Below are 26,443 nucleotides of genomic sequence, written 5' to 3'. Positions count from 1 at the left end.
ATCGCACAGCCCGATTAGGCCCAAGCCAGCAAGCAGAGCTACAGTACAACGGGCCAAGACGAATAGGAGATCACATTGAGCCCCGAGCCTGTTTGCACTTGGTAGGTTCGTTTTCTTTTTGAATTTTTTCTTAGATATTGAGTTTAATTTGTTATATTTATAATTTTATAATTAGATGGCCATATTAATTTTTTTCAAAACCCATCTCATTTGAAATGCAGTACCACATCTCCACTGTGCCACTTTGCAGTACCTATAACTATAATATTAGCTCAAATGGAAAGAGTTGGATATTATGGAAGTATCTCTCATGATAAATCTAGTAATAGCTAGTAGCATTTTATGTTATCAATTCACATAAAATTTTGGCATTGATAGCTAGCTATAAAAAAAATTAAATATTAAGACCAACCTAGATGGATTTATATTTATTACCAGATAAATTACAATGGGTATAATTAAACATGTTTTAGCACATTACTTGGACCAAATAATATTATTAATGCAGATTTCTCCAAGTCACGGCTAGCAGCCCAATGGGTAGTCCATGAGACCTTACAAAACCATGGACTTTCATATATATCATCTTGTTTGATTTTTTTTATCAGACGTTAAATATCGATATAGCTGATTTTTTTGAGAAAGAAGCTCTGATGCATATACACCTTGTCTGGTTTATTTGAGAAAGAAGATCTGATGCATACTCCCTCCGTATCTTAAATAGAAGACGTTTAGGATATGAGTTAGCATACCAAAGAGTGATTAATTATGGGTAATTTTTCCATGTTTGCCCATATTAAATACGGTGGTGGGTGCACCCTAGCCATAAACACACATATAGACGGATTGGTTACTGAAGCTGGTCCCAAGGTGTGGGGATGCCGGTTCGAGTCCTTGGTGGCCCCAATTTATTTTTGTCACCGTGATTTTGCATGGGCGAGTGAAACGAAGCGCTGCAGTAATTAATTCTTTGATGACCAACGCGTGCAATGGGTGGCCAGCACCGAACGGCAGCAAGGGCAAATGCGTCCAAATCTCATCCGCATCTGTAGAACGACATCTTTTGCCAAAACCATGCATGTGCATGGGCGAGTGAACCGAAGCGCTGCAGTAATTAATTCTTTGATGACCAACGCGTGCAATGGGTGGCCAGCACCGAACGGCAGCAAGGGCAAAGGCGTCCAAATCTCATCCGCATCTGTAGAACGACATCTTTTGCCAAAACCATGCATGTGCATGGGCTAGTGAAACGAAGCGCTGCAGTAATTAATTCTTTGATGACCAACGCGTGCAATGGGTGGCCAGTACTGAACGGCAGCAAGGGCAAAGGCGTCCAAATCTCATCCGCATCTGTAGAACGACATCTTTTGCCAAAACCATGTATGTGGCCAGAACGACTTCTATTTAGAATACGGAGGGAGTATACACCTTGTCCCAGACGTGTATGCTAGTCGGAGGAGTGTCCTGAAGACTTGCAACCGTGACGCATTATCGAATCTTGCGCCCATGGAATCCTTTCAAATTATAAAAAAAAAACAATCACAGCCTCGATGTAGAGCTCTTGGCCAGGAGAGCTCACTGCTTTTAATGTTACTATTGTTAATGCCCGGCCCATTGGAACTCTGACGCGAATCCTCTGGAAGTCCACACTTTGGAATCCCACTGAGCAAATTTAATTGGCAACGTTAAGTTATTCATTGCAGTGTAGGGATTGAAGGGCGAGCTACGGCGACATGCATGTCATCATCGGCTAGAATTTTAAGGTCTGGTGCAAGCAAAAAAAAAAATGCTCAAACGGTTTTCACACAGAAAACAGAAGCACGCCAGCCATACCCATATCCATCATATGCCAGTGTGCACTGGGTGATGCTGGCAACCAATAATAATACTTTTCTCTCACACTTAATTAACACTAGCCACCAGCTAACAGCCCAATAGAGCGAGTTTCAAGTCGCAAAACTAAGCAAAAGTACCCTAGGCTGCTGTGTAGTCAAAACCATATGCTAGGAAAAAAGAATGCCAGCTATCAAAATCGAAGCCGAGTGTGTTTTGTAGCGGCATCTCCAGGGAGTGACAGTCACACAGTGGTAAGCTTACACATGAAGAGCACTTTACACAAAAATAGCATGCAGTCAATCAAGTACAAAAATCAAATCCAGATATATTAACTACTACTTCTAACTTGATAAGTTGACCGAGCCACTGTTCGTGTCGATCCGTCCGATGTGGAAATTAAGGCCACACAAAATATTGGCTGATCACCCGCGAATCCCTAGCACAAATCTGGTGTGCTAACCCTCCACTAATTAACGTCCAGGCTATGGTAGTAGTTAAACCCCAGAGCGAGGGTCTACCCTGGGAAGCCAGCGGCCTTCCAGCCATGGAAGGTAACTACCCCAAGTACTTCTTCTACGTGCTCTTCTTGCTCGGCTCATGGCTCCTCACCTGCCTCCTCCACTTCCGCCAGCCGCTCTTCTTCCACCTCTCCGGCGGCGGCACTGCAGTCTTCCTCCCATTCTCGCGCAAGGCGAGCTTCTTCTCTACCCCTGCTGCGGCCGTTGACGTTGCTGATGATCGGCGCTCGACGCCGCCGGCGTCGTGCGACGGGAGGTACGTGCACATGGTGGACCTGCCGCCGCAGTTCGATGTCTGCGCCGAGGGCTCTCCGGCGTTCGAGAGCGAGCACAGCATCTGTCAGTTCATGTCCAATGCCGGGCTCGGCCCGGTGCTCCTCCCCGCCGGCGGCAACCGCAGCGACGGCGACGACGCGGACATCGTCCCCAACACCGGCTGGTGAGCAACTCAAACATCATGTGCTCTTTTCAACTCGTTCTAATCTAGCCTCGCACAGATTTTGGATCGCGGCAAATTTGAATGTTTTTGGATCGCGGCAGGTACAACACGAACCAGTACGCGCTGGAGGTGATCTTCCACCACCGGATGCGGCTGTACGACTGCCTCACCGGCGACCCGGCGGCGGCGGCGGCGGTGTACGTGCCGTACTACGCGGCGATGGAGCTGCAGCCGCACACGTGCGGGCTGTTCAACGCCACGGTGAGGGACGGCGCGACGGGGCGGCTGCTGCGCTGGCTGTCCTCGCGGCCGGCGTGGGCGGCGCACGGCGGCCGCGACCACTTCATGGTGGCCTCCAAGACCTCGTGGATGTTCCGGAGGAGGGCGCCGCCGGCGGCCGGCGGCGGCGGCGACGACGGCACGGGCTGCGGCAACAGCTTCATGGAGAAGCCGGAGTCCCGGAACATGACGGTGCTCACGTACGAGACCGTCATCTGGGAGCAGCCGCAGCGGGACTTCGCCGTGCCGTACCCGAGCTACTTCCACCCCTCGTCGGCCGGCGAGGTGGCCGAGTGGCAGGCGCGCGTGCGCACCGCGCCGCGGCCGTGGCTCTTCTCCTTCGCCGGCGCGCGCCGCCCCGGGACGCTCGCCATCCGCGACCGCATCTTCGACGCGTGCGACGCCGCCGCCGCCGCCGCGACCCCGCGCCACCGCTGCGGGAAGCTCGACTGCGGCGGGCCCGACGGCGGCGTCGCCTGCCGGTCGCCGCGGAAGCTCATGGCCCTCTTCACCTCCTCCCGCTTCTGCCTGCAGCCGCTGGGCGACTCCTTCATGCGCCGCTCCTCCGTGGACGCCGTCATGGCCGGCTGCATCCCGGTCTTCTTCCACGAGGCCTCCACCTTCGAGAAGCAGTACTACTGGCACGAGAGGGACCCAGACGGCGGCGGCGGCCGGAGCGGCGACGGCCGCCGGTACTTCGTGTTCATCGACCAGGACGACGTCCTCCAAGGGAAGGTGGGCATCGAGGAGGCTCTGAGCAGGTACACCGATGACGAGGTCGCCGCCATGAGAGAGGAGGTGATCAAGATGATCCCGAGGTTCCTGTACAAGGACCCCCGGGTGAGGTTCGCGGGGGACATGAGAGACGCCTTCGACATCACCATTGATGAGGTGATTGCGAGGATTAGGAAGATCAAGGAAGGAGAGGATTCGGAGGGGAAAGATTACAGAGGTGGAGTTGCGGTTGCCAATGGCTCATGACATTCGATGAAATTTTAGTACTTTAATAAAAATCTCAGCGGAATGATTTCTGCTAACTCTCAGGTGGTGTGGTTCACTTCGCGACGGATTTATCCAACCAGCTAGAGGTGGGAGGCCCGGTTCTCTCGTGCCTCGTGCCATGTCGTGTTGGCACGGTAAGTTCAAGCACGGCCCACGCCGGCATACCTTCGTGTCGTGCTAATCCAAGCTTGACCTCCAGATACTTAGATTCGGTTTACGTACTCGTCATTTCAAGAAGAGATGATCAAAATTTAACCACCATGACTATGGGTTGGTATACTACCAACGACGAGAAGAAGAAAAAAACTCAAACTAATAAGGATAAATTAGAAGAGACAAAATTGAGGAAGCATGCTTTACTATTTTTTTTGCAGCAGTACACTGCCTCGTTAAAAATCTTACCTCCTATAATAGGACTCCACAGTAAAGGTAAGATTTACATTATAGTGTTACAAAGGTAACTTCTAATCCTTTCATTGTGGCTGTTAATTAGGAAGTAATATTAATTATCAAAGTCGAATATCAGGCTATGAGCGAGCTAATGGGCTATTTTCATGTTGTGGTAGCCCAAACACGCCTATTGTGCTGAGATCCTAGGCACGACATGACTCAATATTTTGCGTGTCGTGCCGTGCTTTGGGTCATGCCAAAAGCCGGTGCCGTAGCCCGCCCGGCCTAAGTCCCAGCTCTACTACCAGCAATAGGACAGTCTTGTACACTTAGTACAGGCGTGCGCGACCCGAATCGCGCAGGTTGCCAACGCACATAGAAAGGGCAGATTGAAATAAAATGATTGGCATCACCACCTGCAATATTATTTTTGAAAACACAGTACACGACTCTCATCGTCTCACGTATGCTTATGAACGTTGTGCACCCGTACTCTTATGAGCATCTCAGACAGAGCTGACAAATATTAAGACTGTCACATTGTTGACAGAAACATCACATATGCCATGAAAGAACAGAATCGTTTATTTTCTTAAATAAATCTAAATATGAGCACACGTCCATGTTTGATAATTGAATATTCAACTTCCTTTGGAACGACAACAAAAGGCACATCCGAGTGTTAAATTGGTTCCTCAACTTTCAATTGAGCCAATTTAGTCCTCCAATTTCTGCTTTAAGGTTATAGCATCATCCCTCGTCCTAGTTGATCATCCATGTTGGCATGCCATGCATGTCACCCTAGGTATATTTTTCGCTGAGTTGTCACTACCATATATATGTCATATATGTCCCTCTATCTATTGCATAAGTTAACTCAGACTCCATCCACCTTGTCCTCTCTCATCTTACACACAGCCTAATATATGAGTAAATTTGAGAGCAAACCATGTTTTTAGAGAAAATAAAGTGTTGGCGGTGGGCTCAACAATGATGAAGGAGAGAAGGGATGCACATAAACGTTTATGTAAAAAATTTGAAACTGAACATATATATTCAAGATGTTGAAGCTTTGTATTTCCAATCTTGATTTTTCAAAACAAAATTGGGAAAACTAAAATATATTCATATTGAATCTTAGTTTGCCGCTTAAATTGTAAGTAGCATGAAGGTTTAAACGGAATCCATAATGCATTTAGATTTTAAATAAAATAAAATTGAATATTCGAATCCAAATATAACCCATCCAACTAGTTATCCTAGATTTGAAATGAAATTAAAATTAATTATTCAAATCCAAAGATAACCCATCCAACTAGTTGTCCATTATGGCCAACAACGCACCGACACGTGTCTGGCTCCTCCCCTCAAACCAGCTCAACGCGAATCAGCTCTCCAGCGCTCTGCTTTAATCTCGTCCGTTCATAGGCATTGCACACCGTTGAAATAACGGAGGGTTTGATGAAACAAAAAACACCCAAAAGATGTATATGATCTCCATTGATTTGACATATTTAAGAAAAATGGGCATGCCAAATCTATTTGCCAAAATGTGGGCATGCCCATGTTTTGGTAGGGCACATTTTGGCACCCAGCCAATCATACCCTTACTCCAGATGCAGGCTTAGATCTTGCCACTTCCTTCTCTAGTGTTCTTGTCGAGGTTCAGTATACGTGATGGAACTCGAAAAGTCGTTCAATGCTTTTATTTGCAATTCTTTTTTTTAAAGGCTTTCATTTACAATTTTATCTATGATTGTCAACACAAATCCATGAACCTGTCAATTTTCGAAAAGAATGAGATTATATTCATGACTGGGAACGTGGTCGGTTTTAATTAAGGGTTGAATTTGAATCATGGTGTGTGGTGAAGCACTAAGGCGCCAACATGCCGATCACGAACATGATCCGACCGACCCACCGACCGACGCCCTCTCCTCGTCATGCTCTCCACTACGCACCACCGTCCGCCCCCAATGGCCAACCCGCCATTTCTTTTAAGCCCAGGATGATCTCTCAGCAATCTTCACTTGAAGCACCAGCTCACCGTACCAAGCGAGGTCGTCCATCATACTCCCAGGTCCGGCCGTAGCCGTCCGGCCATGCAGTCCGGGTCCGGCGAGCAGGCGCCCGAGCCCGAGCCCGCCGCCGTGAGGGAAGCGGCAGCACCGGCGGTGTTAGTGGCGACGGAGCCTACTGCCCTTGTCGGCGTCGGCGACGAGGCAGCCGAAGCTGCGGCGGGGGAGGCGCCACAGGTTCAGGAAGCAGCAGAGGCCTCCTCGCCGGTGGATGGAGGCGCCGGCGGTAGGAGCCCGAGCCCGGCCCCGGTGTCGCCGTCCGCGTTGAAGGAGCGGCAGATCCCCGTGGACCCGGCGTCGCTGCGCCGCCTGGGCATGGTGGCGGAAGAGGACTCGCCGCTCTCGGCGCCGTCCGTGCTCACGGAGGTGGTGGCGCGCTCGTCCCCGCTCCTGCCGCCGCTCCGCCGGCCCACGTTCGTCGGCGCCAGCCTGCCGTGCTCCGCCGCCTCCTCGCCGGTACACGGCGCCGGCGGCGGCGCCAAGTGGGATGCCGCCGCCCACAGCCCGACCTCCGCGCTGCGCTCCCTCGCGCGGCAGCACTCCGCCGCGCTCGCCAGGCTCGTCGCCGGCGCCGCGCCGCCCACGCTGTCGAGGTCCGCGTCGCGCGCCGAGGGGAGGACCATGGCGCAGCACGACGACGTGGAGCCGCCCGGAGAGCCGGAGAAGCTGCTCGCCGTCGACGAGGACGGCTTCACGTGCGGCGCGCTGTGCATGCTCATCCCGGGCTTCTCCAGGAAGAAGCCCGCCTTCGCCGCCGGCAGGGCCGTGTCGGGCGTGCAGAGGCAGCCGTCCGGATTGCGGCCTCGCCGCAGCAGCGCGTCGAGGGTGGCGTCGCTGGAGCGGTTCGAGTGCGGGTCGTGGAGCCCGCCGCCGCCGCCGCCGGCCGACTGCCTCGCGACGGAGGTGGCCAAGACCAGCTGCGCCAACGCGGACGACGACGCGGAGGCGCCGGTCAAGATGGCGTTCGTGTTCGACGGCGGCGAGCCTCCCGCGGCGACGAGGGGGATACTGAAGAACTCGGCGTCGTCGCGGCTGGACTCGTCCAGGCCCTCGACGTCGTCTCAGCGGCACGTGGGGTTCTCGACGGCGGCGGCGGCGTCGGCGTCGTGCCCGACGTCGCCGTGCATCACGCCGCGCCTGGCGAGGGCCAGGGCGGAGTTCAACGCGTTCCTGGAGGCGCAGAGCGCGTAGCTGCCTGCCGGAGCGTTTCGTCTCGGTGGATGGCATGGCCATTTGTTTCCCCTGCCTCGACCTTCTTCGATTTTGTTTCTCTTAGCGCAAGCGCAAGGACATCCCCTGTGTATGGGATTCAAATGTGTCCAGCAGTAGCACATTATGAGGGAAACAAATGGTCGTGCAAGGTTCCGATACTGGCCAGGTTTATTAGTTCTGAAAAATCCATGCTATGCTCTGCTGATATTATTGTAGCGCAGAGATACATACGGTCTTTGTTCAGAGAGAGAGAGAGAGAGAGACATACGGTCTTCCGATTGCATACTGCATTGATAGTATTATTGTTCTTGTTTTTTCTTTTGAAAGTCTGCTTTTATAGAAAGCGAATAAAACTTGGATACAGACTTCGTTGGGGACACCAACACATAAAGAACGCTCAAGAAACAAAACAACTTGCCTAGAGCACGTAGCTCCCTCAGATGAAAAACACAGCGACAAGAGCGACAGAAGCAAACTGGCCTTATACACAGACCCAACCGGACACAAAAGGAGAGAAAAAGCGCTAAAACCACCAGTCTTCAGTGTGAGGAGTCCTTGACTCTTCAAAATCTTTTAGCCAATGCTCCATGGTTGAATACGACGACGCCAGCTTCTCCCGCCCCGCAGTAGCACTGACCACTTCTGCACAAAGAATTTTATTTTATATAGGATTGTGATTGGTGGGGGGGGGGGGGGGGGGGACCAATTTTGCATTCTGATTTTGTTCCTAGTCACCCAAATCGCCCAAGCAATGATCACAAAGTGAAAGAGTTTCATGTCGTAGTCCGGACACCCTAAAGTAATCCAATGATCAAAGAGGTTAGTGGTACCCTATCCCACCCCAAGGCTTCTTTGAAGCTTGCCCAAACAAAATGGGCCATAACGCACGAAAAGAATGCGATCAACGGATTCTGGGGAGTTGCACAGGCTGCAATTTACCTCACCCTTCCACTTTTTTTTGTTTTAGAGCAACCCCAGTCTGCAACCTCCCTTGTATCGCCACCCACATGAAGATTTTGAGTTTTAGGGTTAGTTCGTTTTGTGTGCCAAAGTTTCTCCATCCTTCTATTCACCACTCCTCTGTAGGTAAGGAAACAGTACATCGATTTCGATGTGTATTGTCCGGAATTTTCAAAACTCCAAATTGGTATATCTTTACCCCTTTGCAGATTAACTCCTTGGAGTTTCTCCATCAGCATCTCCCAGTCAGCTATCTCTTCAGCCCCGAAAGAGCGACGAAAAGGAATGTTCCATTCTCCCTCAGCCCAAAAATCAGAGATTGTCGCTCCTTGTTTAGTGCAATATTGGAAGAGCTTGGGGAACTCCAATCTTAGGGGAATTTCTCCCAGCCACACATCTTCCCAGAACAAGGTGGACTCCCCATTGAGCACTTTTTTCTTGAGGCCAAAATTTATCTTGTATCTAATTTTATGAATCCCTCTCCACAACTGCGATCCAACCCCACCCCTGCTGTTTACAACCCTGTTGTTTACAAACAGCTTGTGTTTGAAATACTTTGCTTTGAGAAGCTGACAGCATAAGTCCCCCTCTTTGTCCCTTAACAATCTCCGCACCCACTTCAAGAGGAGTGCATCATTGAAGATCCTACTATTGATTATCCCCAAGCCACTAAAATCTTTTGGTAGACACATTTGCTCCCACTTAACCATATGATACTTGAACCTGTCTCCTTCCCCTTTCCAAAAGAACTGTGATATGATAGATTCCATTTTATGGTAGACCTCCTCCCCCAGTTTATACATCCCCATGGTATAGGTAGGAATGCTACTCAGAGTTGAATTAGTTAAGATCAATTTACCCCCAGCTGAAAGCATTTTCCTTTTCCAATTGGAAAGCTTTCTCCGCATTTTGTTTTCCACGTCTGCAGAAGTTTTAGCCCCTAAATGCTTGTCACTAATGGGTAGGCCTAGGTAGGTCATTGGCAGTTTTCCTACTTTACAGTTCATGAAATTAGCAATTTGTTGTTGTTCAGAACTCATTCCAAAAATGACAACTTCACACTTGTGGTAGTTTATTCTAAGCCCTGTCAGCCATTGCAAGCAGTATAGAAGGAATTTCATATTAATCAAGGTCTGGCTATCATTCTCCATCAAGATTACGGTGTCGTCTGCGTACTGTAGGTGTGTAATCCCCCTTCTACCAGATTTTGTACTACCCCATTTTATTCGCCCTTTTGTTTTGGCCTTCGTAAGAATATGGTCTAGTGCATCTGTGGTTAAGTTGAACAAGAGGGGAGATAGCGGATCTCCTTGCCTTAGCCCCCTATGAGCCTTGAAGTAATTTCCGTTTTCCCCATTAACATTAACACATACTCTCCCTCCTCGAATTGTACTCATGATCCCGTGTCGGCTTTTCTCCCCAAGACCTTTCTTAGTTAGAACTTCTTCGACAAAGTTCCAGTTTACACTATCGTAAACACCACCCCTTGCTTTTTTGACACTCGGAGCTCATGCATGATTTTTTGGAGTAGCATTGCCCCATCAAGGATATATCTCCCTTTTATGAAGGCTGTCTGAGCCCTTCCAATTAGTTTGTCTGCTACCACAGTAAGCCTGTCCATCTAAAACTCTAGCAAAACAGAAACAACCATTTTGCTACTACAAAAAATTTAGTTAAGAAAAATTATTGACAATGCAAATATAACAAGGACAGTAAAGGGCTCTGTTCAGATGGCTGGGGCTTATTACTGCAGCAGCTAATTCAATAGTGTTTTGTGAGAGGATGTGATACTGTAGCGGTTGTTAGTGGCTGGTTAATGTAGCGGCAGGTAGCTATACGGACTCAAGTACCTACAATTCGTCAATATGTATAGGTACTGTAGCTACAGCGCAATAAGCCAGCCATCCGAACAGACTGAACTTGTTGCATTTCACCTCACAAATACTTTTGTCTTACAAAACAATACAAACTCGTCCACTAATTTCGTCAGATTAAAAAAAATTACACCCTGCATGAAAAATACAAAAAAAAACACAACCAAAATAAATTTAAGGTTACTTTAGACTCCAAATAAAATATTATGAATTTAAAAAAACAATTTGAATAATTTAAGGTTACTTTAGACTCCAAATACAATATTATGAATTTCGCAAAAAAAAACAATTTGAATTTTTGGATCCTACAAAGAAAAATATACACTGATTTGTATAACCTCCCACGGATCTAAAAAATACAAAACATTCTAACTTTTCCAATCCAAATAAAAAGAACAAAATAAATCTCATCTGCACAAAAAGTGTCCAGCTAATTTAACAGGTACAATAAAGAAGCACCGCCACATCCACCAGCAGTAGTTGTGGGCCAACATGCATGTGTTGGTTTGGAAATGTAGTTGCCGCATGTCTGCTCGGCTAGGTTGACAGCTGCTGGCGAAGAGCTAGTAGTGGTCATGGCTATCGGCCCGCATGCACACATTCTTGCTTCCCGGCCAAGCGACGCAGTGGGCTGCAACGATCACGATCTCTATGGTAGTCTCATGGGCCGAGTTGAAAAATACATTCAACAGATAGAAATCGAGTGATAATAAGAAGAAATAGATTTTACTCGGGAGATGTTTAGGAATCCAGTAAAAAAAAGTTCCTGATTCATCAACCGTTTGTCAAGTTCTCAACATGAGTAAGTGTTGGACAGAGCATGAACGACAAACACTTCACCAAACTGGCAAACTGTACAGGCAATTTATCAAACCGGGCCCGGCTTCCAAACCCCTCAGCCACGCCCACAAACAAGACAGTGGATAAGTTAATCAGGAACCAACTGTCAGATTAACAATGTTCGCGTAAAGATGAGCGGACCTGCACTAATTTTGACATGCAGAGAACTAGCGTAACGCCGTTTAAAGAATTCGCAAACATGATCCAGCAAATCTCTGAGAGAATCTAGGCTTGCGTCGACAAACGAAAATGAAAGGCAGCGAATGGTTTCAGATTCAATTTAACTACCTCGCGATTGACCCTGCGCGCAGGTCTGCATGCACTGAATCACAAAGTCAAGCTAACTGCCATGATTAGTCTGACCTGAAAGAGATCTCAAAGTTGAGATTTTACTCCTCCCAGCATCTGCGATCGTTACCACGATTCAGGGCGGTGAACCGATCCAGAGAGAGTGAACCTTGCAGGGAAGTAGTTATATCAGTGAGATGACTGGCATTAACATTCATTAGTATATGGAAGTAAAACAGAATAAACAAATAGAGAGCATGTTTTGCTCATAGGTCAACCATGTTGGTGAGCCTCGAAGGATGCCACATAGCTATCTTAGCTAAATCACACGGGAATAGTGGCATGCATCTGGACATGATTCTACATAAACCTCATGAGAAAGCAAGGTTCCCTTCATTCTCAATCAAAACCATGTTAGCAATCTCGAGAAGGATATTCCCAACATTCCTGGCCTCCTGGGCCACTATAAATACCTGGCCGGCTGTAGATGTAGCGTGCCAACTCTAGAAGAGCAAACAACACATCTGTTTACACTGCTACACACCAGTTTCTTGGGAAATGGAGATTCCAGTGATAACGATGGATCAGCTGTACGGTGAGAAGAGGTCAGAGACACTTTCACTCCTCCATAATGCCTGTGCGCAATGGGGTTTCTTTTGGGTAAGTGGCAAAATATGCATCATTGTCTTGATGAGAACAATTTCAGTTTCTTTTCTAACATCTGCATGAAAAACTGTATGGCAGCTTGAGAATTATGGGGTCAATGAGGACCTTATGAATAAAATGAAGGGACTGGTGAACAAACACTATGAGCAAGACATGGAGAAGAACTTCTTCAGTTCGGAGATGGCAAAAATCCGAGGTTATGAGAAAGGTTCATCAAATGTTGACTGGGAGTGCAGTTTCATGTATCACCATCAGCCAAAATCAAACAGTCATAATATTCCTAAGCTGCTTAGGTAAGTTTGAAATTTAAATAGAAGTCAAACATTTTACCAAGTCCGGTAATCATCTGCTGTAAACTATATAACAAATTTGTAAGGAAACTAACATGATGCAATGAAATGTGCAGAACAACAGTAGTTGAATATGCTGCTGAAGTAATCAAATTGGCTGAACAGCTCGCGGCAGCTATGAGCGAAAATCTTGGGTTGGACAAGGATTACATCGAGAAGGCATTTTCAAAACCTTCTGTAGGCATCAAGGTGGCAAAGTATCCCAAGTGCAGTCATCCAGAGCTTGTGATGGGCCTAAGGGAACACACAGACGCTGGAGGGATCATACTTCTATTGCAAGATGAGTTAGTCCCAGGTTTGGAGTTTCTGAAAGATGGTAAGTGGATCCCAGTACCTCCAACAGAAGGCAATAGAATTTTTGTAAACCTTGGGGATCAGATTGAAGTGATAACCAATGGAATCTACAAGAGCATATGCCATCGGGTTCTTCCCAACAAGAATGGGAGCCGCCTATCTATTGCAACATTCTATAACCCTGGTGCTGATGCCATTATCTGTCCAGCTCCAAAGCTTACATATCCTAGCCAATATCGTTTCGAAGACTATCTTAATTTCTATTCTACTACCAAATTCAGTGATAAGGTATCAAGGTTCCAGACAACCAAGGAAATACTGAAGTGAGTCATCTCAGAAACCCAGATCAAAGAAGTATCTTGTTCACCAACACAGCATCACTGTGTAGATGTGTTTGTATGTAGTGCTTCTAAGGAACAGTGAAGTGCTGAGATATGCATTTTACTTTCAGTGTTTATCTGTTTGAAGAATAAACAGCTTGCACTACCTGTAGTCCTGTAATTAATGTAATATACTATTACATGTGAATTTCTTCAGACACTGAAATGTCATGTTCATTATGAAGATGCCAATGCTATTATTTAATTATGAATCTTAAATGCTACGATTTAACATATAGAAAATAATAAATTACTCGCTCTGTATATGAACCAGTCTTCAGGTTTGCATGGTAAAGTTGGTAGTAGATGTTAAAGCATTGTGCATGCATAGCTATAATTCTATCAAATTAAACAGACCGTTCAAGGGAATTAAAACATCAGCTCATCGAAGAAGAAATGTAGACTCACAAGTTATTAACATTTAACTTCAGCTTGCAGGGCGCAGTTTTGCCAATATAGCTTTGGTCAGGAAAGTATTAGTTCTCTCAGCAGCTCTCTCGAGCAAAACCCTCTGATTCTTACATTGATGCCAACACTTCGACACTAAGCACAGCATAAAGTTGCCAAATTTCAATGACCTTGAGAACTCTGATGCCCGCTCATCAATGACAGAAATTAGCTCGCCAACGGTGCTTGGTGTCAAGCAAATATCTTGACTGAGGATGCTGTAAAATAGTGCGAACAGAGATTCTGTCCAGACCAAATGAGTACCTACATTCTCGTAATGCTGAGACATACAGACTGGCTTCCGCTCTTGCTCCTCCCCTGAAAGCAGCCTATGGCAGAAAGCAGCAACATGCAGTGGATGCATGCATTCCTTGACAATACGTGTTAGCACATCACACTGTGGAACATTTAGCCCACCCTTCCTAAGAACCAGTGGAAAGAGTACAGCTTCCAGTGCTGCGGCTGGGTGGCGCTTGCAGAGATCCAACGCAGCGGAAAGGACTGATGAAGGTGGTCTTTGAAGCTCGAGTAACTGTGGTAGGAAAACAGAACACAGAACAAGTGCTGGCCCTCCTCCTTGCACCCCATCCTCCGGAAGCACTAAATTGGTAAGGAGGACCCTTAGAGTGTCATCATCAGCTTCCCACGGCTGTACTAAGCTAAGCACTGCTGCAGCATTCCTGGACTCAACACAAAGTTCCTGCAAATCCTTCACCACACGCTGCGCCACCAAGACAGATTCCAGAGTCACTATCTCCTTCTGCACAGCCAGGGCTCTCTGCACAGTCGAATCTGCGAGCGGAGGAGCCTGAGGCAGCAGGACGCACCCAGCCTCCTGCATCTCCACATCCTCGTCTTGCTCCAGCACCAACGTCTCCAACCCAATCCCGTCCAGACCACCCCCGCCGCCGCCGCCACCACAGGTCCCGCTCCCCAACACGCTCCGGCATTCAAAAGGGAGCCACGGCAGGACAGGACGCGACCGCGTCGCTGCTTCTTTAAGCCACGGAGGCAGCTCGTGGAACCCATCAACGAACTCCTCAGCGGCGACACCCGGGACGCCTTCCCCCTCGGGCAATCCGTCGAGCAGGTGACGGGCGCCGCGGCGGGCCCAGAACCCGTACAGGTCAGGCGGAGCGGACAGGACGCGGGCGGCGAGGGCGCGGAGGAGGTGCGGGTCGAGGAGGCCGGAGGAGGAGGAGGAGGAGGAGGAGGCGAGGAAGGAGAGCGCCTGGGACTGGAGGAAGGGCGGGAGGGTCTGGAAGAGGATGGACGCCGTGGGGTCGGAGGGGGAAGCGGGGAGCGGGGGCGCCGGGGAGAGGAGGAGGCGGAGGAGCGCGGCCGCCGGGGGAGGCGAGCTGGGGCAGTCGCCGGAGGCGGGGAGGGAGGAGAAGGCGTCGGCGTTGGCGACGGGGCAGGAGAGGAGGTGGCGGAACAGCGGCAGCCACTGCTCCATTGTTGTGGGGATGGTTTCTGGCGGGGGAACCGCGCGGGAAAGAGGCGGTTCCCGCGTTTTATTTGAGACTAAGAAAATTGTTTTTTTTTTCTCTCAAGTGTAAATTCGAGCTCCGTCCATTTCTGGGCTCTAGCCCATTAAAACTAGCTCTCATAACGGGCTAGCTTTTATTTCCTTGTGGCGCTAAGTTTATGTGGGCCGGTAGTTACTAAGGTTCGATATTTAATTTTTAAATACAAAACCAGATAACAAAGATCATCCAACAGATAAAATCAGACAAATTTGATGGTTTCAAAGGTAGTTTTCCATTTAGTGGAAATTAAAATATTCAAATTTATATAAAAAATCCTAAGTAATTCATTTTAAATTAAAAAATACAAAATGGGTATTAAAAGATTTCTAAAAATGTAACCAATCTATTGACACGATTCTTTTCAATTATTTAGATATTTATTATTTTCATAATATTTGATTGCTTTTAGTTATATCTATTATTTTTGAATAATTAATATTAAAATAGAACAATAATAGATAGGTTACGTTTTAGAAAAATTTTGTTAGTAGTTTCATATTTTTCTGATTTAAAATGAATTAGTCTTTGAATTTTAGATTTAATTAGAATTTTTTATTTTTTTAAAAAAAAAACACAAAGCCACCTTGGAAACTACCCTAAGGGACAAATTTGCTCGATTTCGACAGTTTGATGGTCTATGTTATCCGATTTTGTAGTTAAAGATTGAAAATCGAATTTCTGCGATAGTTGGATTGTATAATGTGGACTTCTCCCTTCTTTTTTACAAGCGGAACATCTGGGGTATATACACCATGCTCGTGTAGAGTGGGCTGGCTATCACATGTGTTTTGTCATGATGTGGGCTGCAATGCCGTCGTCCTTCATGCGGTTTTTATTTTCCTTCAAGAAGATTTTTTTCTACGAAGACGCTCACGTACACTCATACTTGATGAATACATGTAATTCTATCTCCACGGTCACCTCTATAAGAGGCTAAAATGACAGGAGAATCCGTATGAAACAATTCATGCGTGCACAGATAGAACTTTGAAATGTCTTTCGGTTTATACCAGAAACAAAGAAAAATAAAACATAATTCTCAAGAACATTTGTGATGGGCAAACTCACTACATATATGTTGTTTTGAAAACATTTGTAATGTCTGTCTTGATTTGTCAACTAAGTTCATCCCATGCAGAGTAAATGTTATTCAAAACAGACACTTACGGTAAAACTTTTTTCCTCCTATGCTCCAAACACATGGGCATTTCCACTGTTTTCCCGGTGTCCTTCGGTTTCATATGACTCGCGGACCTCAGTATATCTAACTATCCCTGGTTTATCAGTTCCATCACTTTGAAAATTAATAATCCCGTGTCCGGCCCTGATTTGATTCATCACCATCGGCTGCCGTGCTAGGTACCACACCGTTACTCGACCAAAAAGCAACGCAAAGGCGCACGGATAGCAAACAGCAGGATCTACACCCACCAATCGTGCTGCACCGACCGCCGGGAAAAAAAAAATCGTTGACGCGGACGCGCCGCCGCGTGCAAGACCGGCCGGCGGCCGGCCGGGGCGCGCGGTGATGGGATGCTCCGGCGACCACGGATGCCCATGGATCCTCCTAATCGCAAGGCCGGCCGGCCGCCGTTGCGCAGATGCAAGGGCGTGGATGCGAGCTGCGCGCCGACATGTGTGTGTGATCCATGCCGTACGTGCACGGTGGTTGGGCGGGGTTGGGAACCAGTCACAACCTCCCAACCTGGCCTGACTGGTGGCCAGCAGCCAGATGAGCAGCTTGTCCGTGTGCTAATTGCAGAGTTCTCCTTCGCCGCGAGGACCACGCAGGATTCTACTAGCACATAGAGGTTGCAAAACCTGCAAAATTTTTGTTTGGTAACGCATGTTTCGGAGTCTTTAGCGCTATCATCTTCTCCTCAGCTGCGCAGATCAAGTTACTCCCTATCTGCATTTTCGCAGATTCAAACTCTTTGCGGAAAAGGGGACAAAGAAAAAGAAACTGGCAAAGAAGTGCGAAAAGGATAATCATTTCCCCCTCTTGTTCCATTCGCCCAATAAGTTTATCACAGAGAATTCTCACTTAATAAAAAAACGTGCTCAGACGCAGTCGCGAAAAAAGTTTATCACAGAGAACGGCAGGGATAAATTCATAAATAGCCCATTTACAACTTGATGCTGCAATTTTTGTCAAAGAAGAATGAATGCCAGCGTGAACCTTGAGATTCGTGCTAGACTGCAGAGCAAAATAATACTAGTATTCAGCAGCGGATGTATATATACCGGCCAGCCGTGCCGCCGGCCAACTCCAATCCAATAAATACTACCACTTTTTTTTTGGTGTACGTACAGTACGTATGTACGCCGTATCAATATAGATATGAGCAAGAAAGAATTAATCCGTATCACGTATTCATTTGCGCCCTTCCTCCGTTTGCATCTTCCCACCAGATTATTCACAGCTCCACCTTCACCTTCCTCCTCTTCAACCTTCACGTCGTCCTCGTCACCACCGTGACGCCGGCGAGGTCGCCGCCGAACTCCTCGAGCAGCACGAGCAGGTTGCCGCCGCCGGGGCTGAGCCACGCCCGCGGGACGTGGTAGTACCGCTGGGAGACCTCGCCGCAGCCGCTCTGGCACTTGGTCTCGCTGTACGTGCCGGCGTAGCCGCAGCCGCCGCACCCGCCGCCGGTCGCCCTGTACGACCAGTACCGGCCGACGTGCCGGCCGTTCACCCACGCCTGGCCCTTGCCCATGCTGCCCAGGTCCAGCGCCACCGGCGCGCCGCCCGCCGGCGCGTCGAAGTAGGCCTTGTGCCATGTCAGGGGCTGGCTCCCGGCGGCGCCGCCCCACGCGACGGAGGAGCTCCCGGCCGCGGAGTAGATGCCCAGCGACTCGCCGTGGAGGCCGATCTGGTACGTCCATTTCTGGCCGCTGAGGTCCCGCTTGCCCTCGTTCAGGCCGGAGAGCGTCACCGGCCCGAGCACGCCGACGTTCCAGGTCTCGTAGTGGGTGCCCTGGTTCTGCAAGGAGGAGGAAGAAGAGATTAGGATCACGGTTGTCTGAGCTCTGAACTGGGAGAAGAGATCGAGTGGCAATGGTGGCGGTGAGCTGAGCTCACCGGGAGGCCGACGGCGGCGCTGAGGATAGAGATCTTGTTGCTGCCCTGCCACATCTTCACGTACCCGCTGTACGTCAGCTTCGGGCTGTCGTAGCCGCCATACGCTGCGCCTGCGATGGAAAAAATATTTGGAAAGATTGATCACTTCAATCTGCAACCTTTAGCTCCGACAGTTTAGAGAATGAAAATAGAGTACAACGAGTGCGGATAGACTCTGTACCGTATGACTGCCCGTTGACGAACACCTGCAGAGCGTGGCCAGCGGAGTAGATGGTCAGCTGCGGCCACTTCCCCGACTTCAAGAACTGCTCGTTCGAGTCGATGTTGACGCTGCAGGAAACATTCAGACATTCAGAACATTCAGAGATCAGGAGACGAAGCTGATGTTCGTTTCAGAGATGAGCAGGCGGCGGCGGGAGCGGCGACTCACTAGGTGGTGTACCACAGGTAGTCGGACTTGTCCCACGTCATGCCGAGCTGCTCGACGAGGCCGTCCTTGGTGAAGGCGCGGCTGTCCAGCGCGTTGGTGGCCTCGCCGTAGGACCGCCACGCGAGGCCGGCGGCGGCGGGGCTCATCCGCGCCGGCGCCGACGGCGCCCGCACCGTCGCGGTGTTGAACACGGCGGTCTTGCAGTCCGGCAGCACGCTGATGGACCACGCCGGCAGCTCGTAGCGCCGCCCGTTGAACGCCACCGTCGCCGCCGCGTCGGTCTTGTAGTTGGACAGGAACGCCGCGCACGCGCCGCCGCTCGACTTGAACACGTACGCCTGGTGGACACAGTACAGAGAATTCGTTGAGCAACTCTGTCTGCACAGTGACAATCTGCTGACAGACTAGTTGGTATCGACCTTCTCGTAGTTGCCGAGGGACTGGACCGTCGGGTCGCCGGCGACGAGCGCCGGCTCGGCCTGCTTGATGGCCGCGTGCAGGTCCTTCAGGTGTCCCCATTTCGGCTGCCTCAGCAAACCTGCAGAATGGCATTCGCCAACCTTTCAGTTTATTCAGTAAAGTCAGAGAACCACATTCAGAACATGAACATCCGACTGCAACCATTTCTACAGTCTTTCATCCCGCTCTTTTAATTTAATTGCTACACTTCTGAAACTGAAATCTCCATGGCTGCACTGAATATACCGTATTCATCGATGGGCGCATCGTAGTCGTAGCTGGTGGCGATGAACGGCCCGCCAGAGGTCCGGTCGAAGTTGGTGCCGCCATGGTACTGAAGAAGAACGACCAAACAAAGCACATGCTAATAAGCATCATTAATCCATTGACAAAAAAAAAATAGAAGAAGAAGACGATCCTACGCGGCAGCTCATGTGATGACATGAGTGACCCATGTGGCATCTCAGCTGGATCGAGCCAGCCTGCCAGCGGTAAGCAGGCAGCGGACTCTACTGAACTCACCATGTAGTAGTTGACGAAGGATCCGCCCTTCTGGATGAACCTGGCGACGGCGAAGGCGAGGTCCTCCACGGGGCGGTGCGGCACCGGCTTGCCGAACGCCGTGAACCAGCCGCTCCAGGCCTCCGTCCACATGGTGGGCTTGCTGTTGGAGTTGGGGCTGAAGTAGTCGCAGTAGAACCCGTTGCAGGTGTTGATCTGGTCTCCATCGCCATTTCACAAACAAGGATCAACGTATGCAGGAACGCAATTAACGAGATCAAAGAATCTACTAGTATCAGATAAAATTTAAGATATATATATATTATATATATACATATAATATATATATATAATCTGAATAAGTATCATGATTTTGTTTGGCAGCAAGCAAAGTTGGGAGCTGGGCGAGGTGGAAAGGAGGGACCGCCGCGGCAGCGATGTGGTAACGGCGCCGCAGCATTGGACGCCGCGAGAAAGCGATGGAGGTGGTTGATGGCCGCCGATTAGCCGTTAGCTAGCGTGTGCCGCCATAACCACGACGGCGACGGGTTAATCCGCCGATAATTAATCCGTCGCCGACCCAACCACGGCGAGGGAGGAGGGTAAAGCGGAGTGGTTAAACTTAAACCGGAAGGAGCAAGCAAAGCAGAGGCGAAAGCATGGTGGTTGCTGGCACTCACGACGGGGTCGGGGGCGTCGTCCTGCTTGCACATGACCCAGGGCACGCCGGCGCCGGTGGCGACGGCCATCCTGGCGGCCCAGGCGGCGTAGGGCTTGGCGCCGGCGCCCATGGAGGGCTCCATGGGCCCGTACTCGTTCTCCACCTGCGCCAGGATGACGGGCCCGCCCTGCCACTCGAACAGCCCCTCCGCCTTCATCATCGACACCACCTTCTCCACGAACGCCTGCATCGCCGCCTTGAACGGCCCGTTGTCCGTCCGGAAGCTGATCCCCGGCACGTACTTGAGCCACACCGGGAACCCCCTGCAGCAGCAGCAATGTCATCCATGGCGGCGGAAGCAGACAACCAACCAAGGTGCGATCGATCGAGGAGCTAGCAAGCAAGAATCCATGGCGGCGCCCTACCCGAAGTTCCACTCCGCGCAGACGTAGGGGCCGATGCGGAGGTGGACGTAGAGGCCGGCCTGGTGGGCGAGCTTGACGAAGCGGACGAGGTCGTAGCGGTCGCCGAAGTAGAACTGCCCCTGAACGGGCTCGTGCCCGTTCCAGAACACGTACGTCTGCACCACGTCGAGGCCGCCGTCCTTGGCCTTCTGCAGCAGGTCCGGCCACATCTCCGGCGCGCTGCGCGGGTAGTGGATGGAGCCCGAGATGAGGACGCGGCGCTGGCCGTTGATGACCACGGCACGGTGGTCGTACGACACCGCGGCATTGGCCGGGGACGGGCCGACGGCGGCGGCCGCCAACGCCGCCAGCAGCGGGGCGAGGAGGAGCGCGGCGCCGCCAGGCATGGCGGGGGTGGGGTGTGGGGGTGGGCGCCGGGCCGGCCTAGGACGACGGCCCGGGTCGGTCGGTCTCCTCCGTTGTCTCGGTTCTTGGAGGGGCAATGGCAGTGGATGGGAGGAGGACGAAAAGGGGTGGGTGCTGGTGCTGGTGAGCTGCTAAGCTTATATCCGAGCTGTGGTGGATGGCGACGAGTGGGAATGCGTCCGTGGGTTTCCGATTATTCTTTCACCTGCAGGCGAGAGCCAGAGGGAGGAAGGAGAGGAGTGGTGGGGAGGTGAAGCCACAAGCGGAAAGCCGAAGCAGAGCAGGTAGAAGAAGGAAACAGGGGAGGGGGCGGCGGCTAATTAGTTGGCGCCGAAACAGGGGAGGAGGCTCTGCTGGTGGGCCCGGGCGGTGGGGCCGAACTGAAGGGGGGAGGTGGGCCCCACTCCCATTTCCATTGACTCTTTTTCCCTTTTCCGGGGGTGATGATCGTTAGTGTGGTTTAGGTATTTTGCACAGAATTTCCTACAAATTTGTGCGCTTGGTTTTGTAAACATATGAACATATGAATGAGCACACTGATTTGTCTGGTAAAAATAAAATTCGTAGAGGTAGAATTATTTTTTACAAGTTTCTTATTTTTTAATAGAAAAAAATTAGAAAACTCTGGCGCTTCCAGAGTTCGGTTGCCCCGCCATGAGATGTTCATTCCAACTTCATGAGCGTTTGGTGAGTAGTTTCATCCAGCTGGAGTGAAGTGAGCTTTTTTTTTCTTTTTCTTTTTGAAACGGGAGTGAAGAGAGCTTGGAAGCAAGGCATCAATTGGAAGATTATTAGGGATGACAAATCCTGCACTTAAGGCTATACTTAGGTCCTGTTTGGTTAAAAAAATCTCGAAGCTACTTTTAGTCCTTGCCTGTTTGGTTTCATGAACTAGAGGGACTAAATGACATTAAATAAAGTGAACAAAGTACTATACTACCTTTATTCTACATGCATGCAGCTAGCCATGGTGGAGATAGAGGAGGGGGGACCACGGGGTAGGATGGAATTGTATGCTAAAAGTTCCAAAAAACTCTTTAAAAGAGATTTCTTATTCTTTAGTTTCTAACCTACTTTTAGCTAAAAAAAAACCTCCTCATCGGTTCTTTAACCCCACGAGTCCTAGGAATTTATACAAAAGTCTCGGGAACCAAATAAGGTAGGGCGCTTGTTTGAGGGAGGGCAAGGGCAGCCCTGGCATTGGTGGCGTGTGTACAGCCCTGTCCTTGCGCTGACTCCGTTGGTACTCGTCCTGGCAAGTCGTTGGAAACGGCGACCAGATTAATCCGGCACGCGAACACAGCATCGGCGACCAAATTAACCCCGAAATGCACGAGCGGGGTTGGTGTTTGTGCTTTGCCGGAGTGCGTATCTGTTGGAGTTTGGTCCGCGTGCATTTTTTGCAGCTCAAAATTTTTAAATTGATTTCAAAGATTTGAAGAAAATTTAAGCAGAAGGGGATGGTGTCAACATTAATCTGTCCTTTCCTTTCTTCACAGTGATCACTGATCATGCTTTATGCAGGTTTGCGTGTGCATGTTAGCAAGGTGCATGCCCAGTATAGTCCTGTGATTGTTGAAGAAATTAAATTGTCATGCCTACCTCCAGCTTAATCGGATATACAAATTGTGCTGCTCAGGTAAGTGTTTGCTAAAACTCAGCGTCTTTTCACGTTACCCTGTTTCCTGCCGTCGAACTGGCACGCTGGAATCAGATCGGAAAGACAGAAGATCATCTGACACTGACAGAAGCATGCACACAGTAATTAGCTTCGTTTTCTTCTACTATAAGCAAGAATTCTTGAACATACTAGTACTCCCTCCATCCTATAATTTTTTTTTTGCAATCCTGCGTTTGAACACAAAATGTGCAATTCTAGATGTTGGGTCTTACTACCTGTCTAATTAAGTAATCAAATTTAATTTTCATGCAAAGACTAATAACCACATGTAGCAAATGAAGGAGAGCACGAGAGTATTTTCACGCCACCATTAATCTGACTGAAAAAATTAGAATTGCACTAGAAAAGAACTTTTCATGGGACCGGAGGGCTACATAATTAGCGACACGCCGACACCTGCGTGCTTATTGTTAATGACACATCTAGTTGTTTATTACAGCTGTGCAAGATCGCATCCTGGCGTCGGTTCCCATCGAATAGGCCGGCGTCCATACTCTTCTTGATTGGCCGCGATGTCCCACCTGCAGACCAGAACCAGATTCTCTGTGTATTACCGTTTATTTATAATACGAGGTGTCATCACATACTACAAATGTATTCGATAAAAAAAAGATCACAATGCTACAAAAGTTAAATGATCACATAATAATTTATCTCTAAAAGTGCACGAAAAAATCTTTAAAAAATATGGACGGATAGGTCACGCAGCCATCCATTTGGCTGAATCTGAGACGTCTAATTCGAAACATTGTCCGCGTCCTGATGCAATTAGTTTCTGGAGGCTGCAGTTGCTGCTCACCACTGAAGCTGAAGCACCAGCAGCCCACACTGATCGGTAGCAACAAAAGCTGCGCCTCTTAAAGCTTCAGCAACTAACCCTCTTTAGCTACCGCCAGGAACTTTTCCTGCAAATGCGAGCTGAGGTGGTGACACCGAGCTTTCGTTCCACGAAGAAGGAAAGGGTGAGCCGTGCGACCAACGAATTTCAGGCAAATTCAAAACAAAATCGTTGCCAATTCAGCTTCCCCGGCCGGACGGAAACGCGTCGAACGATCAGGGTCGTCACGCGAACGAGTCTCCGTCAGTGTTGACAGCAGCCCGGCCGGCCCTTGCTATGTCTGGGGCTCTGAAAACTGCAGGTGTGTGTGCCCAACATGATGTGTCTGGCCAATTGTGTGCAGACGTGTTTAAAGAATATGTGCTGGCAACTGGCATGGATTCAAGAACAAGTTACATGTGTACGGCGTGAAAAAAAAACCGTACGAGTCTGATAAGATGCTTTGCAGCTCTCTGCTGCACGCAACGTGATTCCTCTCTGGGCCGGCCAATCATGGCATCACTAGTTCACTACACCATTTGATGACACACTACATTTCCCTAATCACCTAGATGATAGATCTTCCGTGTGATCTGAGTACGGAGCCAGAAAAATAATTATTGGTTATGGAGACAGAAATTTTTTTAGTTTGAAATATGAGTAATCTGCAGAGATGCTGAAGGCAACAAAAGTGCTATAGTAATATTGATTGATCTTCCGTGTGAATGCAACTTTTCTTTTTAACCTTTTGCATGTACTAGCTGGATCTCTATCCTCTGTACAGCTTAAGCAACTAGGCGAATGGCCTCTTCAAAAATATAAAATGACACTAACAAAAGCTGTATTTTTTAATGCACATTGCTGAAAGCACACAAACGCATGTGCCAAACTAATGTTGTTTCACATCGACTGTCGTTGCAAAATAATCCCGATCAAGGTATCTATAATCATGACCTATTCAACTGTCGAGAATTCTCTGTTTAGTTTTGACCTAGTATTGTTTTTTTTCGCGACCATGTCTGAGCACGTTTTTCATTAAAAGAAAAGACCTAGTATTGTTTTCTGCACACATACAGACACACTGAGGCCATGCGTGGTGCTCACACAGGCGACGACAACAATACTAGCCATCAGAATTCAGAAAGGATGTGCTAATTAACTAATTCCAAGGTTGTAAGTTTCTGGTGACTAAACTGCATTAACCGGCACCACCCGATCAGTCGTTAAGGCTGTTACGTTCTTTCTGCCTTTTCCGTTGTCCTGAAACCCATCTCGCTTTTTCCATCGGTGACGACGCACACAAAAAGTTCAGATTCTATGATCCCCGCCGCCTGAACGAGATCTCTCACCAACCAAAAGCTTTCGATAGAGATCATCACTGCCAGCAGCTAGCAACACTGCACCCACATCGACGATGCTTATACGCGGCGGTTAGGGCGAGGAGGAGGCGCAATTAGTAGACGCCATGAACCCTCATCGCAGGACGTGCCGTACAATCGACGACACACACCGACGGACCTGGCCTGCTCACCAGGGTTGCATCATTAGCAACATCATCAGCGTGCAACTCCAACAAACTGGGCTGGTATCTAACAAAACGGAATCAAGTAATTGTTTTGCTTTATGGGCAGCTACTTCTTCATCCGTTCGGAACATGGAAGTCGTTTTAGTTTTGCCATAAGCCAGATTTCTTTTTTTTTTACTTTAACTAAGTTTATAAAAAAGTGTATCAGCATCTACAACAATACAAAGTGGCACTGGTATAGTCAGATCCTTGGTTGCAAACTCTGCAGTAGAGTAGTCTCAAGGGGAAAAAACAAGAGGTTTGCGTGCAAGCAACAATGATCGCTTCCAAAGTGTCCTCATGTGACAATGGGAGTCTTCGTACCTTTTTTTTGGGCAGAAATGAGAAAAATTAATATCAGGAGTAGAGATAATGAGAAAAATTATGCAGTTGTGACAGCAAAGGAATGATAGGCCATAGATAAGTAAAACTAAACATTTCAGGAAGTTGTTGGGGCAGCTTCACTAGAGGCAGTGGATCATGACACTGCTGCCCTCCACTTGGGTTAGTCATCATATGCCTGAAAATGAAAGATCAACCATGGAATAAGATGTGCCCATGCTGATGCATCGCCACAAATTCTAGGAAAGGGAATGGGACCAGATTAGGGGGATGAAGATTGGCGCAATATAATCGATGTAAATTCTGTGACCAATCACAACATAAATGAGTATTCGGACATCATACATGCTGGAGCTAATGGTCTACGCATGCTGCTTTTCATATTAAAAAGATGAGAACAGATATTTACTTCATTGCCAAAAGAGAGAAAAAAAAACAGGTGTTTCCCAAGAGCTTGTGAGTTGCCCGCAGGCGACGATTTGCCTTACATGTGAGACTAATGAAAACGACAAATATGAAAACGGGTGTCACTTATTTTAGATCAAAGACTATTTGGCTCTTTGCCTAACTTCGTTGAAATTGATCTAAGATTTGTCGATGCCAGTTTTACAGGATACTGTTTTTCACTGTGAAGCTTACTTGTTAAACAGCACTCATCAAACCGATATACGATCGATCTGCATCAGAAGCAAAG

The 26,443-nt window shown here is 48.7% G+C and overlaps 5 protein-coding genes across 6 annotated transcripts; 3 read left to right on the top strand and 2 right to left on the bottom strand.

Annotated features, from left to right (window-relative positions):
• The first annotated feature begins 2,348 nt into the window (after nucleotides 1-2,348).
• LOC120702177 (xyloglucan galactosyltransferase KATAMARI1 homolog) lies at nucleotides 2,349-4,053 on the top strand. Its single transcript, XM_039985919.1, has 2 exons — nucleotides 2,349-2,793; nucleotides 2,895-4,053. Exons 1-2 carry the CDS (start codon nucleotides 2,381-2,383, stop codon nucleotides 4,051-4,053), a joined length of 1,572 nt encoding a protein of 523 aa, XP_039841853.1. The 5' UTR covers nucleotides 2,349-2,380.
• Nucleotides 4,054-6,566: 2,513 nt separating this feature from the next.
• LOC120702175 (translation initiation factor IF-2-like) lies at nucleotides 6,567-7,971 on the top strand. Its single transcript, XM_039985918.1, has one exon. The coding sequence runs from the start codon at nucleotides 6,567-6,569 to the stop codon at nucleotides 7,731-7,733; it is 1,167 nt and encodes a 388-aa protein (XP_039841852.1). The 3' UTR covers nucleotides 7,734-7,971.
• Nucleotides 7,972-10,837: 2,866 nt separating this feature from the next.
• Nucleotides 10,838-15,347, bottom strand: LOC120703738. Of its 2 annotated transcripts, none has more exons than XM_039987898.1 (2): nucleotides 13,815-15,347; nucleotides 10,838-12,449 (listed from the first exon to the last, which is right to left on the bottom strand). In XM_039987898.1, exon 1 carries the CDS (start codon nucleotides 15,307-15,309, stop codon nucleotides 13,834-13,836), a length of 1,476 nt encoding a protein of 491 aa, XP_039843832.1. In that variant the 5' UTR covers nucleotides 15,310-15,347; the 3' UTR covers nucleotides 10,838-12,449; nucleotides 13,815-13,833. The 2 variants fall into 2 exon arrangements, with proteins under 2 accessions (XP_039843832.1, XP_039843833.1); XM_039987899.1 differs by having other exon boundaries at nucleotides 10,839-11,885.
• Nucleotides 12,275-13,354, top strand: LOC120703739 (1-aminocyclopropane-1-carboxylate oxidase 1-like). The gene is made up of 3 exons (XM_039987900.1): nucleotides 12,275-12,376; nucleotides 12,461-12,675; nucleotides 12,789-13,354. Exons 1-3 carry the CDS (start codon nucleotides 12,275-12,277, stop codon nucleotides 13,351-13,353), a joined length of 882 nt encoding a protein of 293 aa, XP_039843834.1. The 3' UTR covers nucleotide 13,354.
• Nucleotides 15,348-17,457: 2,110 nt separating the features above from the next.
• On the bottom strand, nucleotides 17,458-21,622 carry LOC120703737 (beta-galactosidase 9-like). The gene is made up of 9 exons (XM_039987897.1): nucleotides 20,941-21,622; nucleotides 20,535-20,838; nucleotides 19,876-20,070; nucleotides 19,600-19,687; nucleotides 19,314-19,432; nucleotides 18,895-19,232; nucleotides 18,685-18,794; nucleotides 18,465-18,574; nucleotides 17,458-18,366 (listed from the first exon to the last, which is right to left on the bottom strand). The coding sequence occupies exons 1-9, from the start codon at nucleotides 21,324-21,326 to the stop codon at nucleotides 17,836-17,838; spliced, it is 2,181 nt and encodes a 726-aa protein (XP_039843831.1). The 5' UTR covers nucleotides 21,327-21,622; the 3' UTR covers nucleotides 17,458-17,835.
• Between the last annotated feature and the right edge of the window lie 4,821 nt (nucleotides 21,623-26,443).

Source organism: Panicum virgatum, chromosome 4K (assembly GCF_016808335.1).
Source record: "Panicum virgatum strain AP13 chromosome 4K, P.virgatum_v5, whole genome shotgun sequence".
Taxonomy (NCBI): domain Eukaryota; kingdom Viridiplantae; phylum Streptophyta; class Magnoliopsida; order Poales; family Poaceae; genus Panicum; species Panicum virgatum.
Note: the sequence above shows the minus strand (reverse complement) of the source record. Positions and strands in the feature narration are given on the sequence as shown.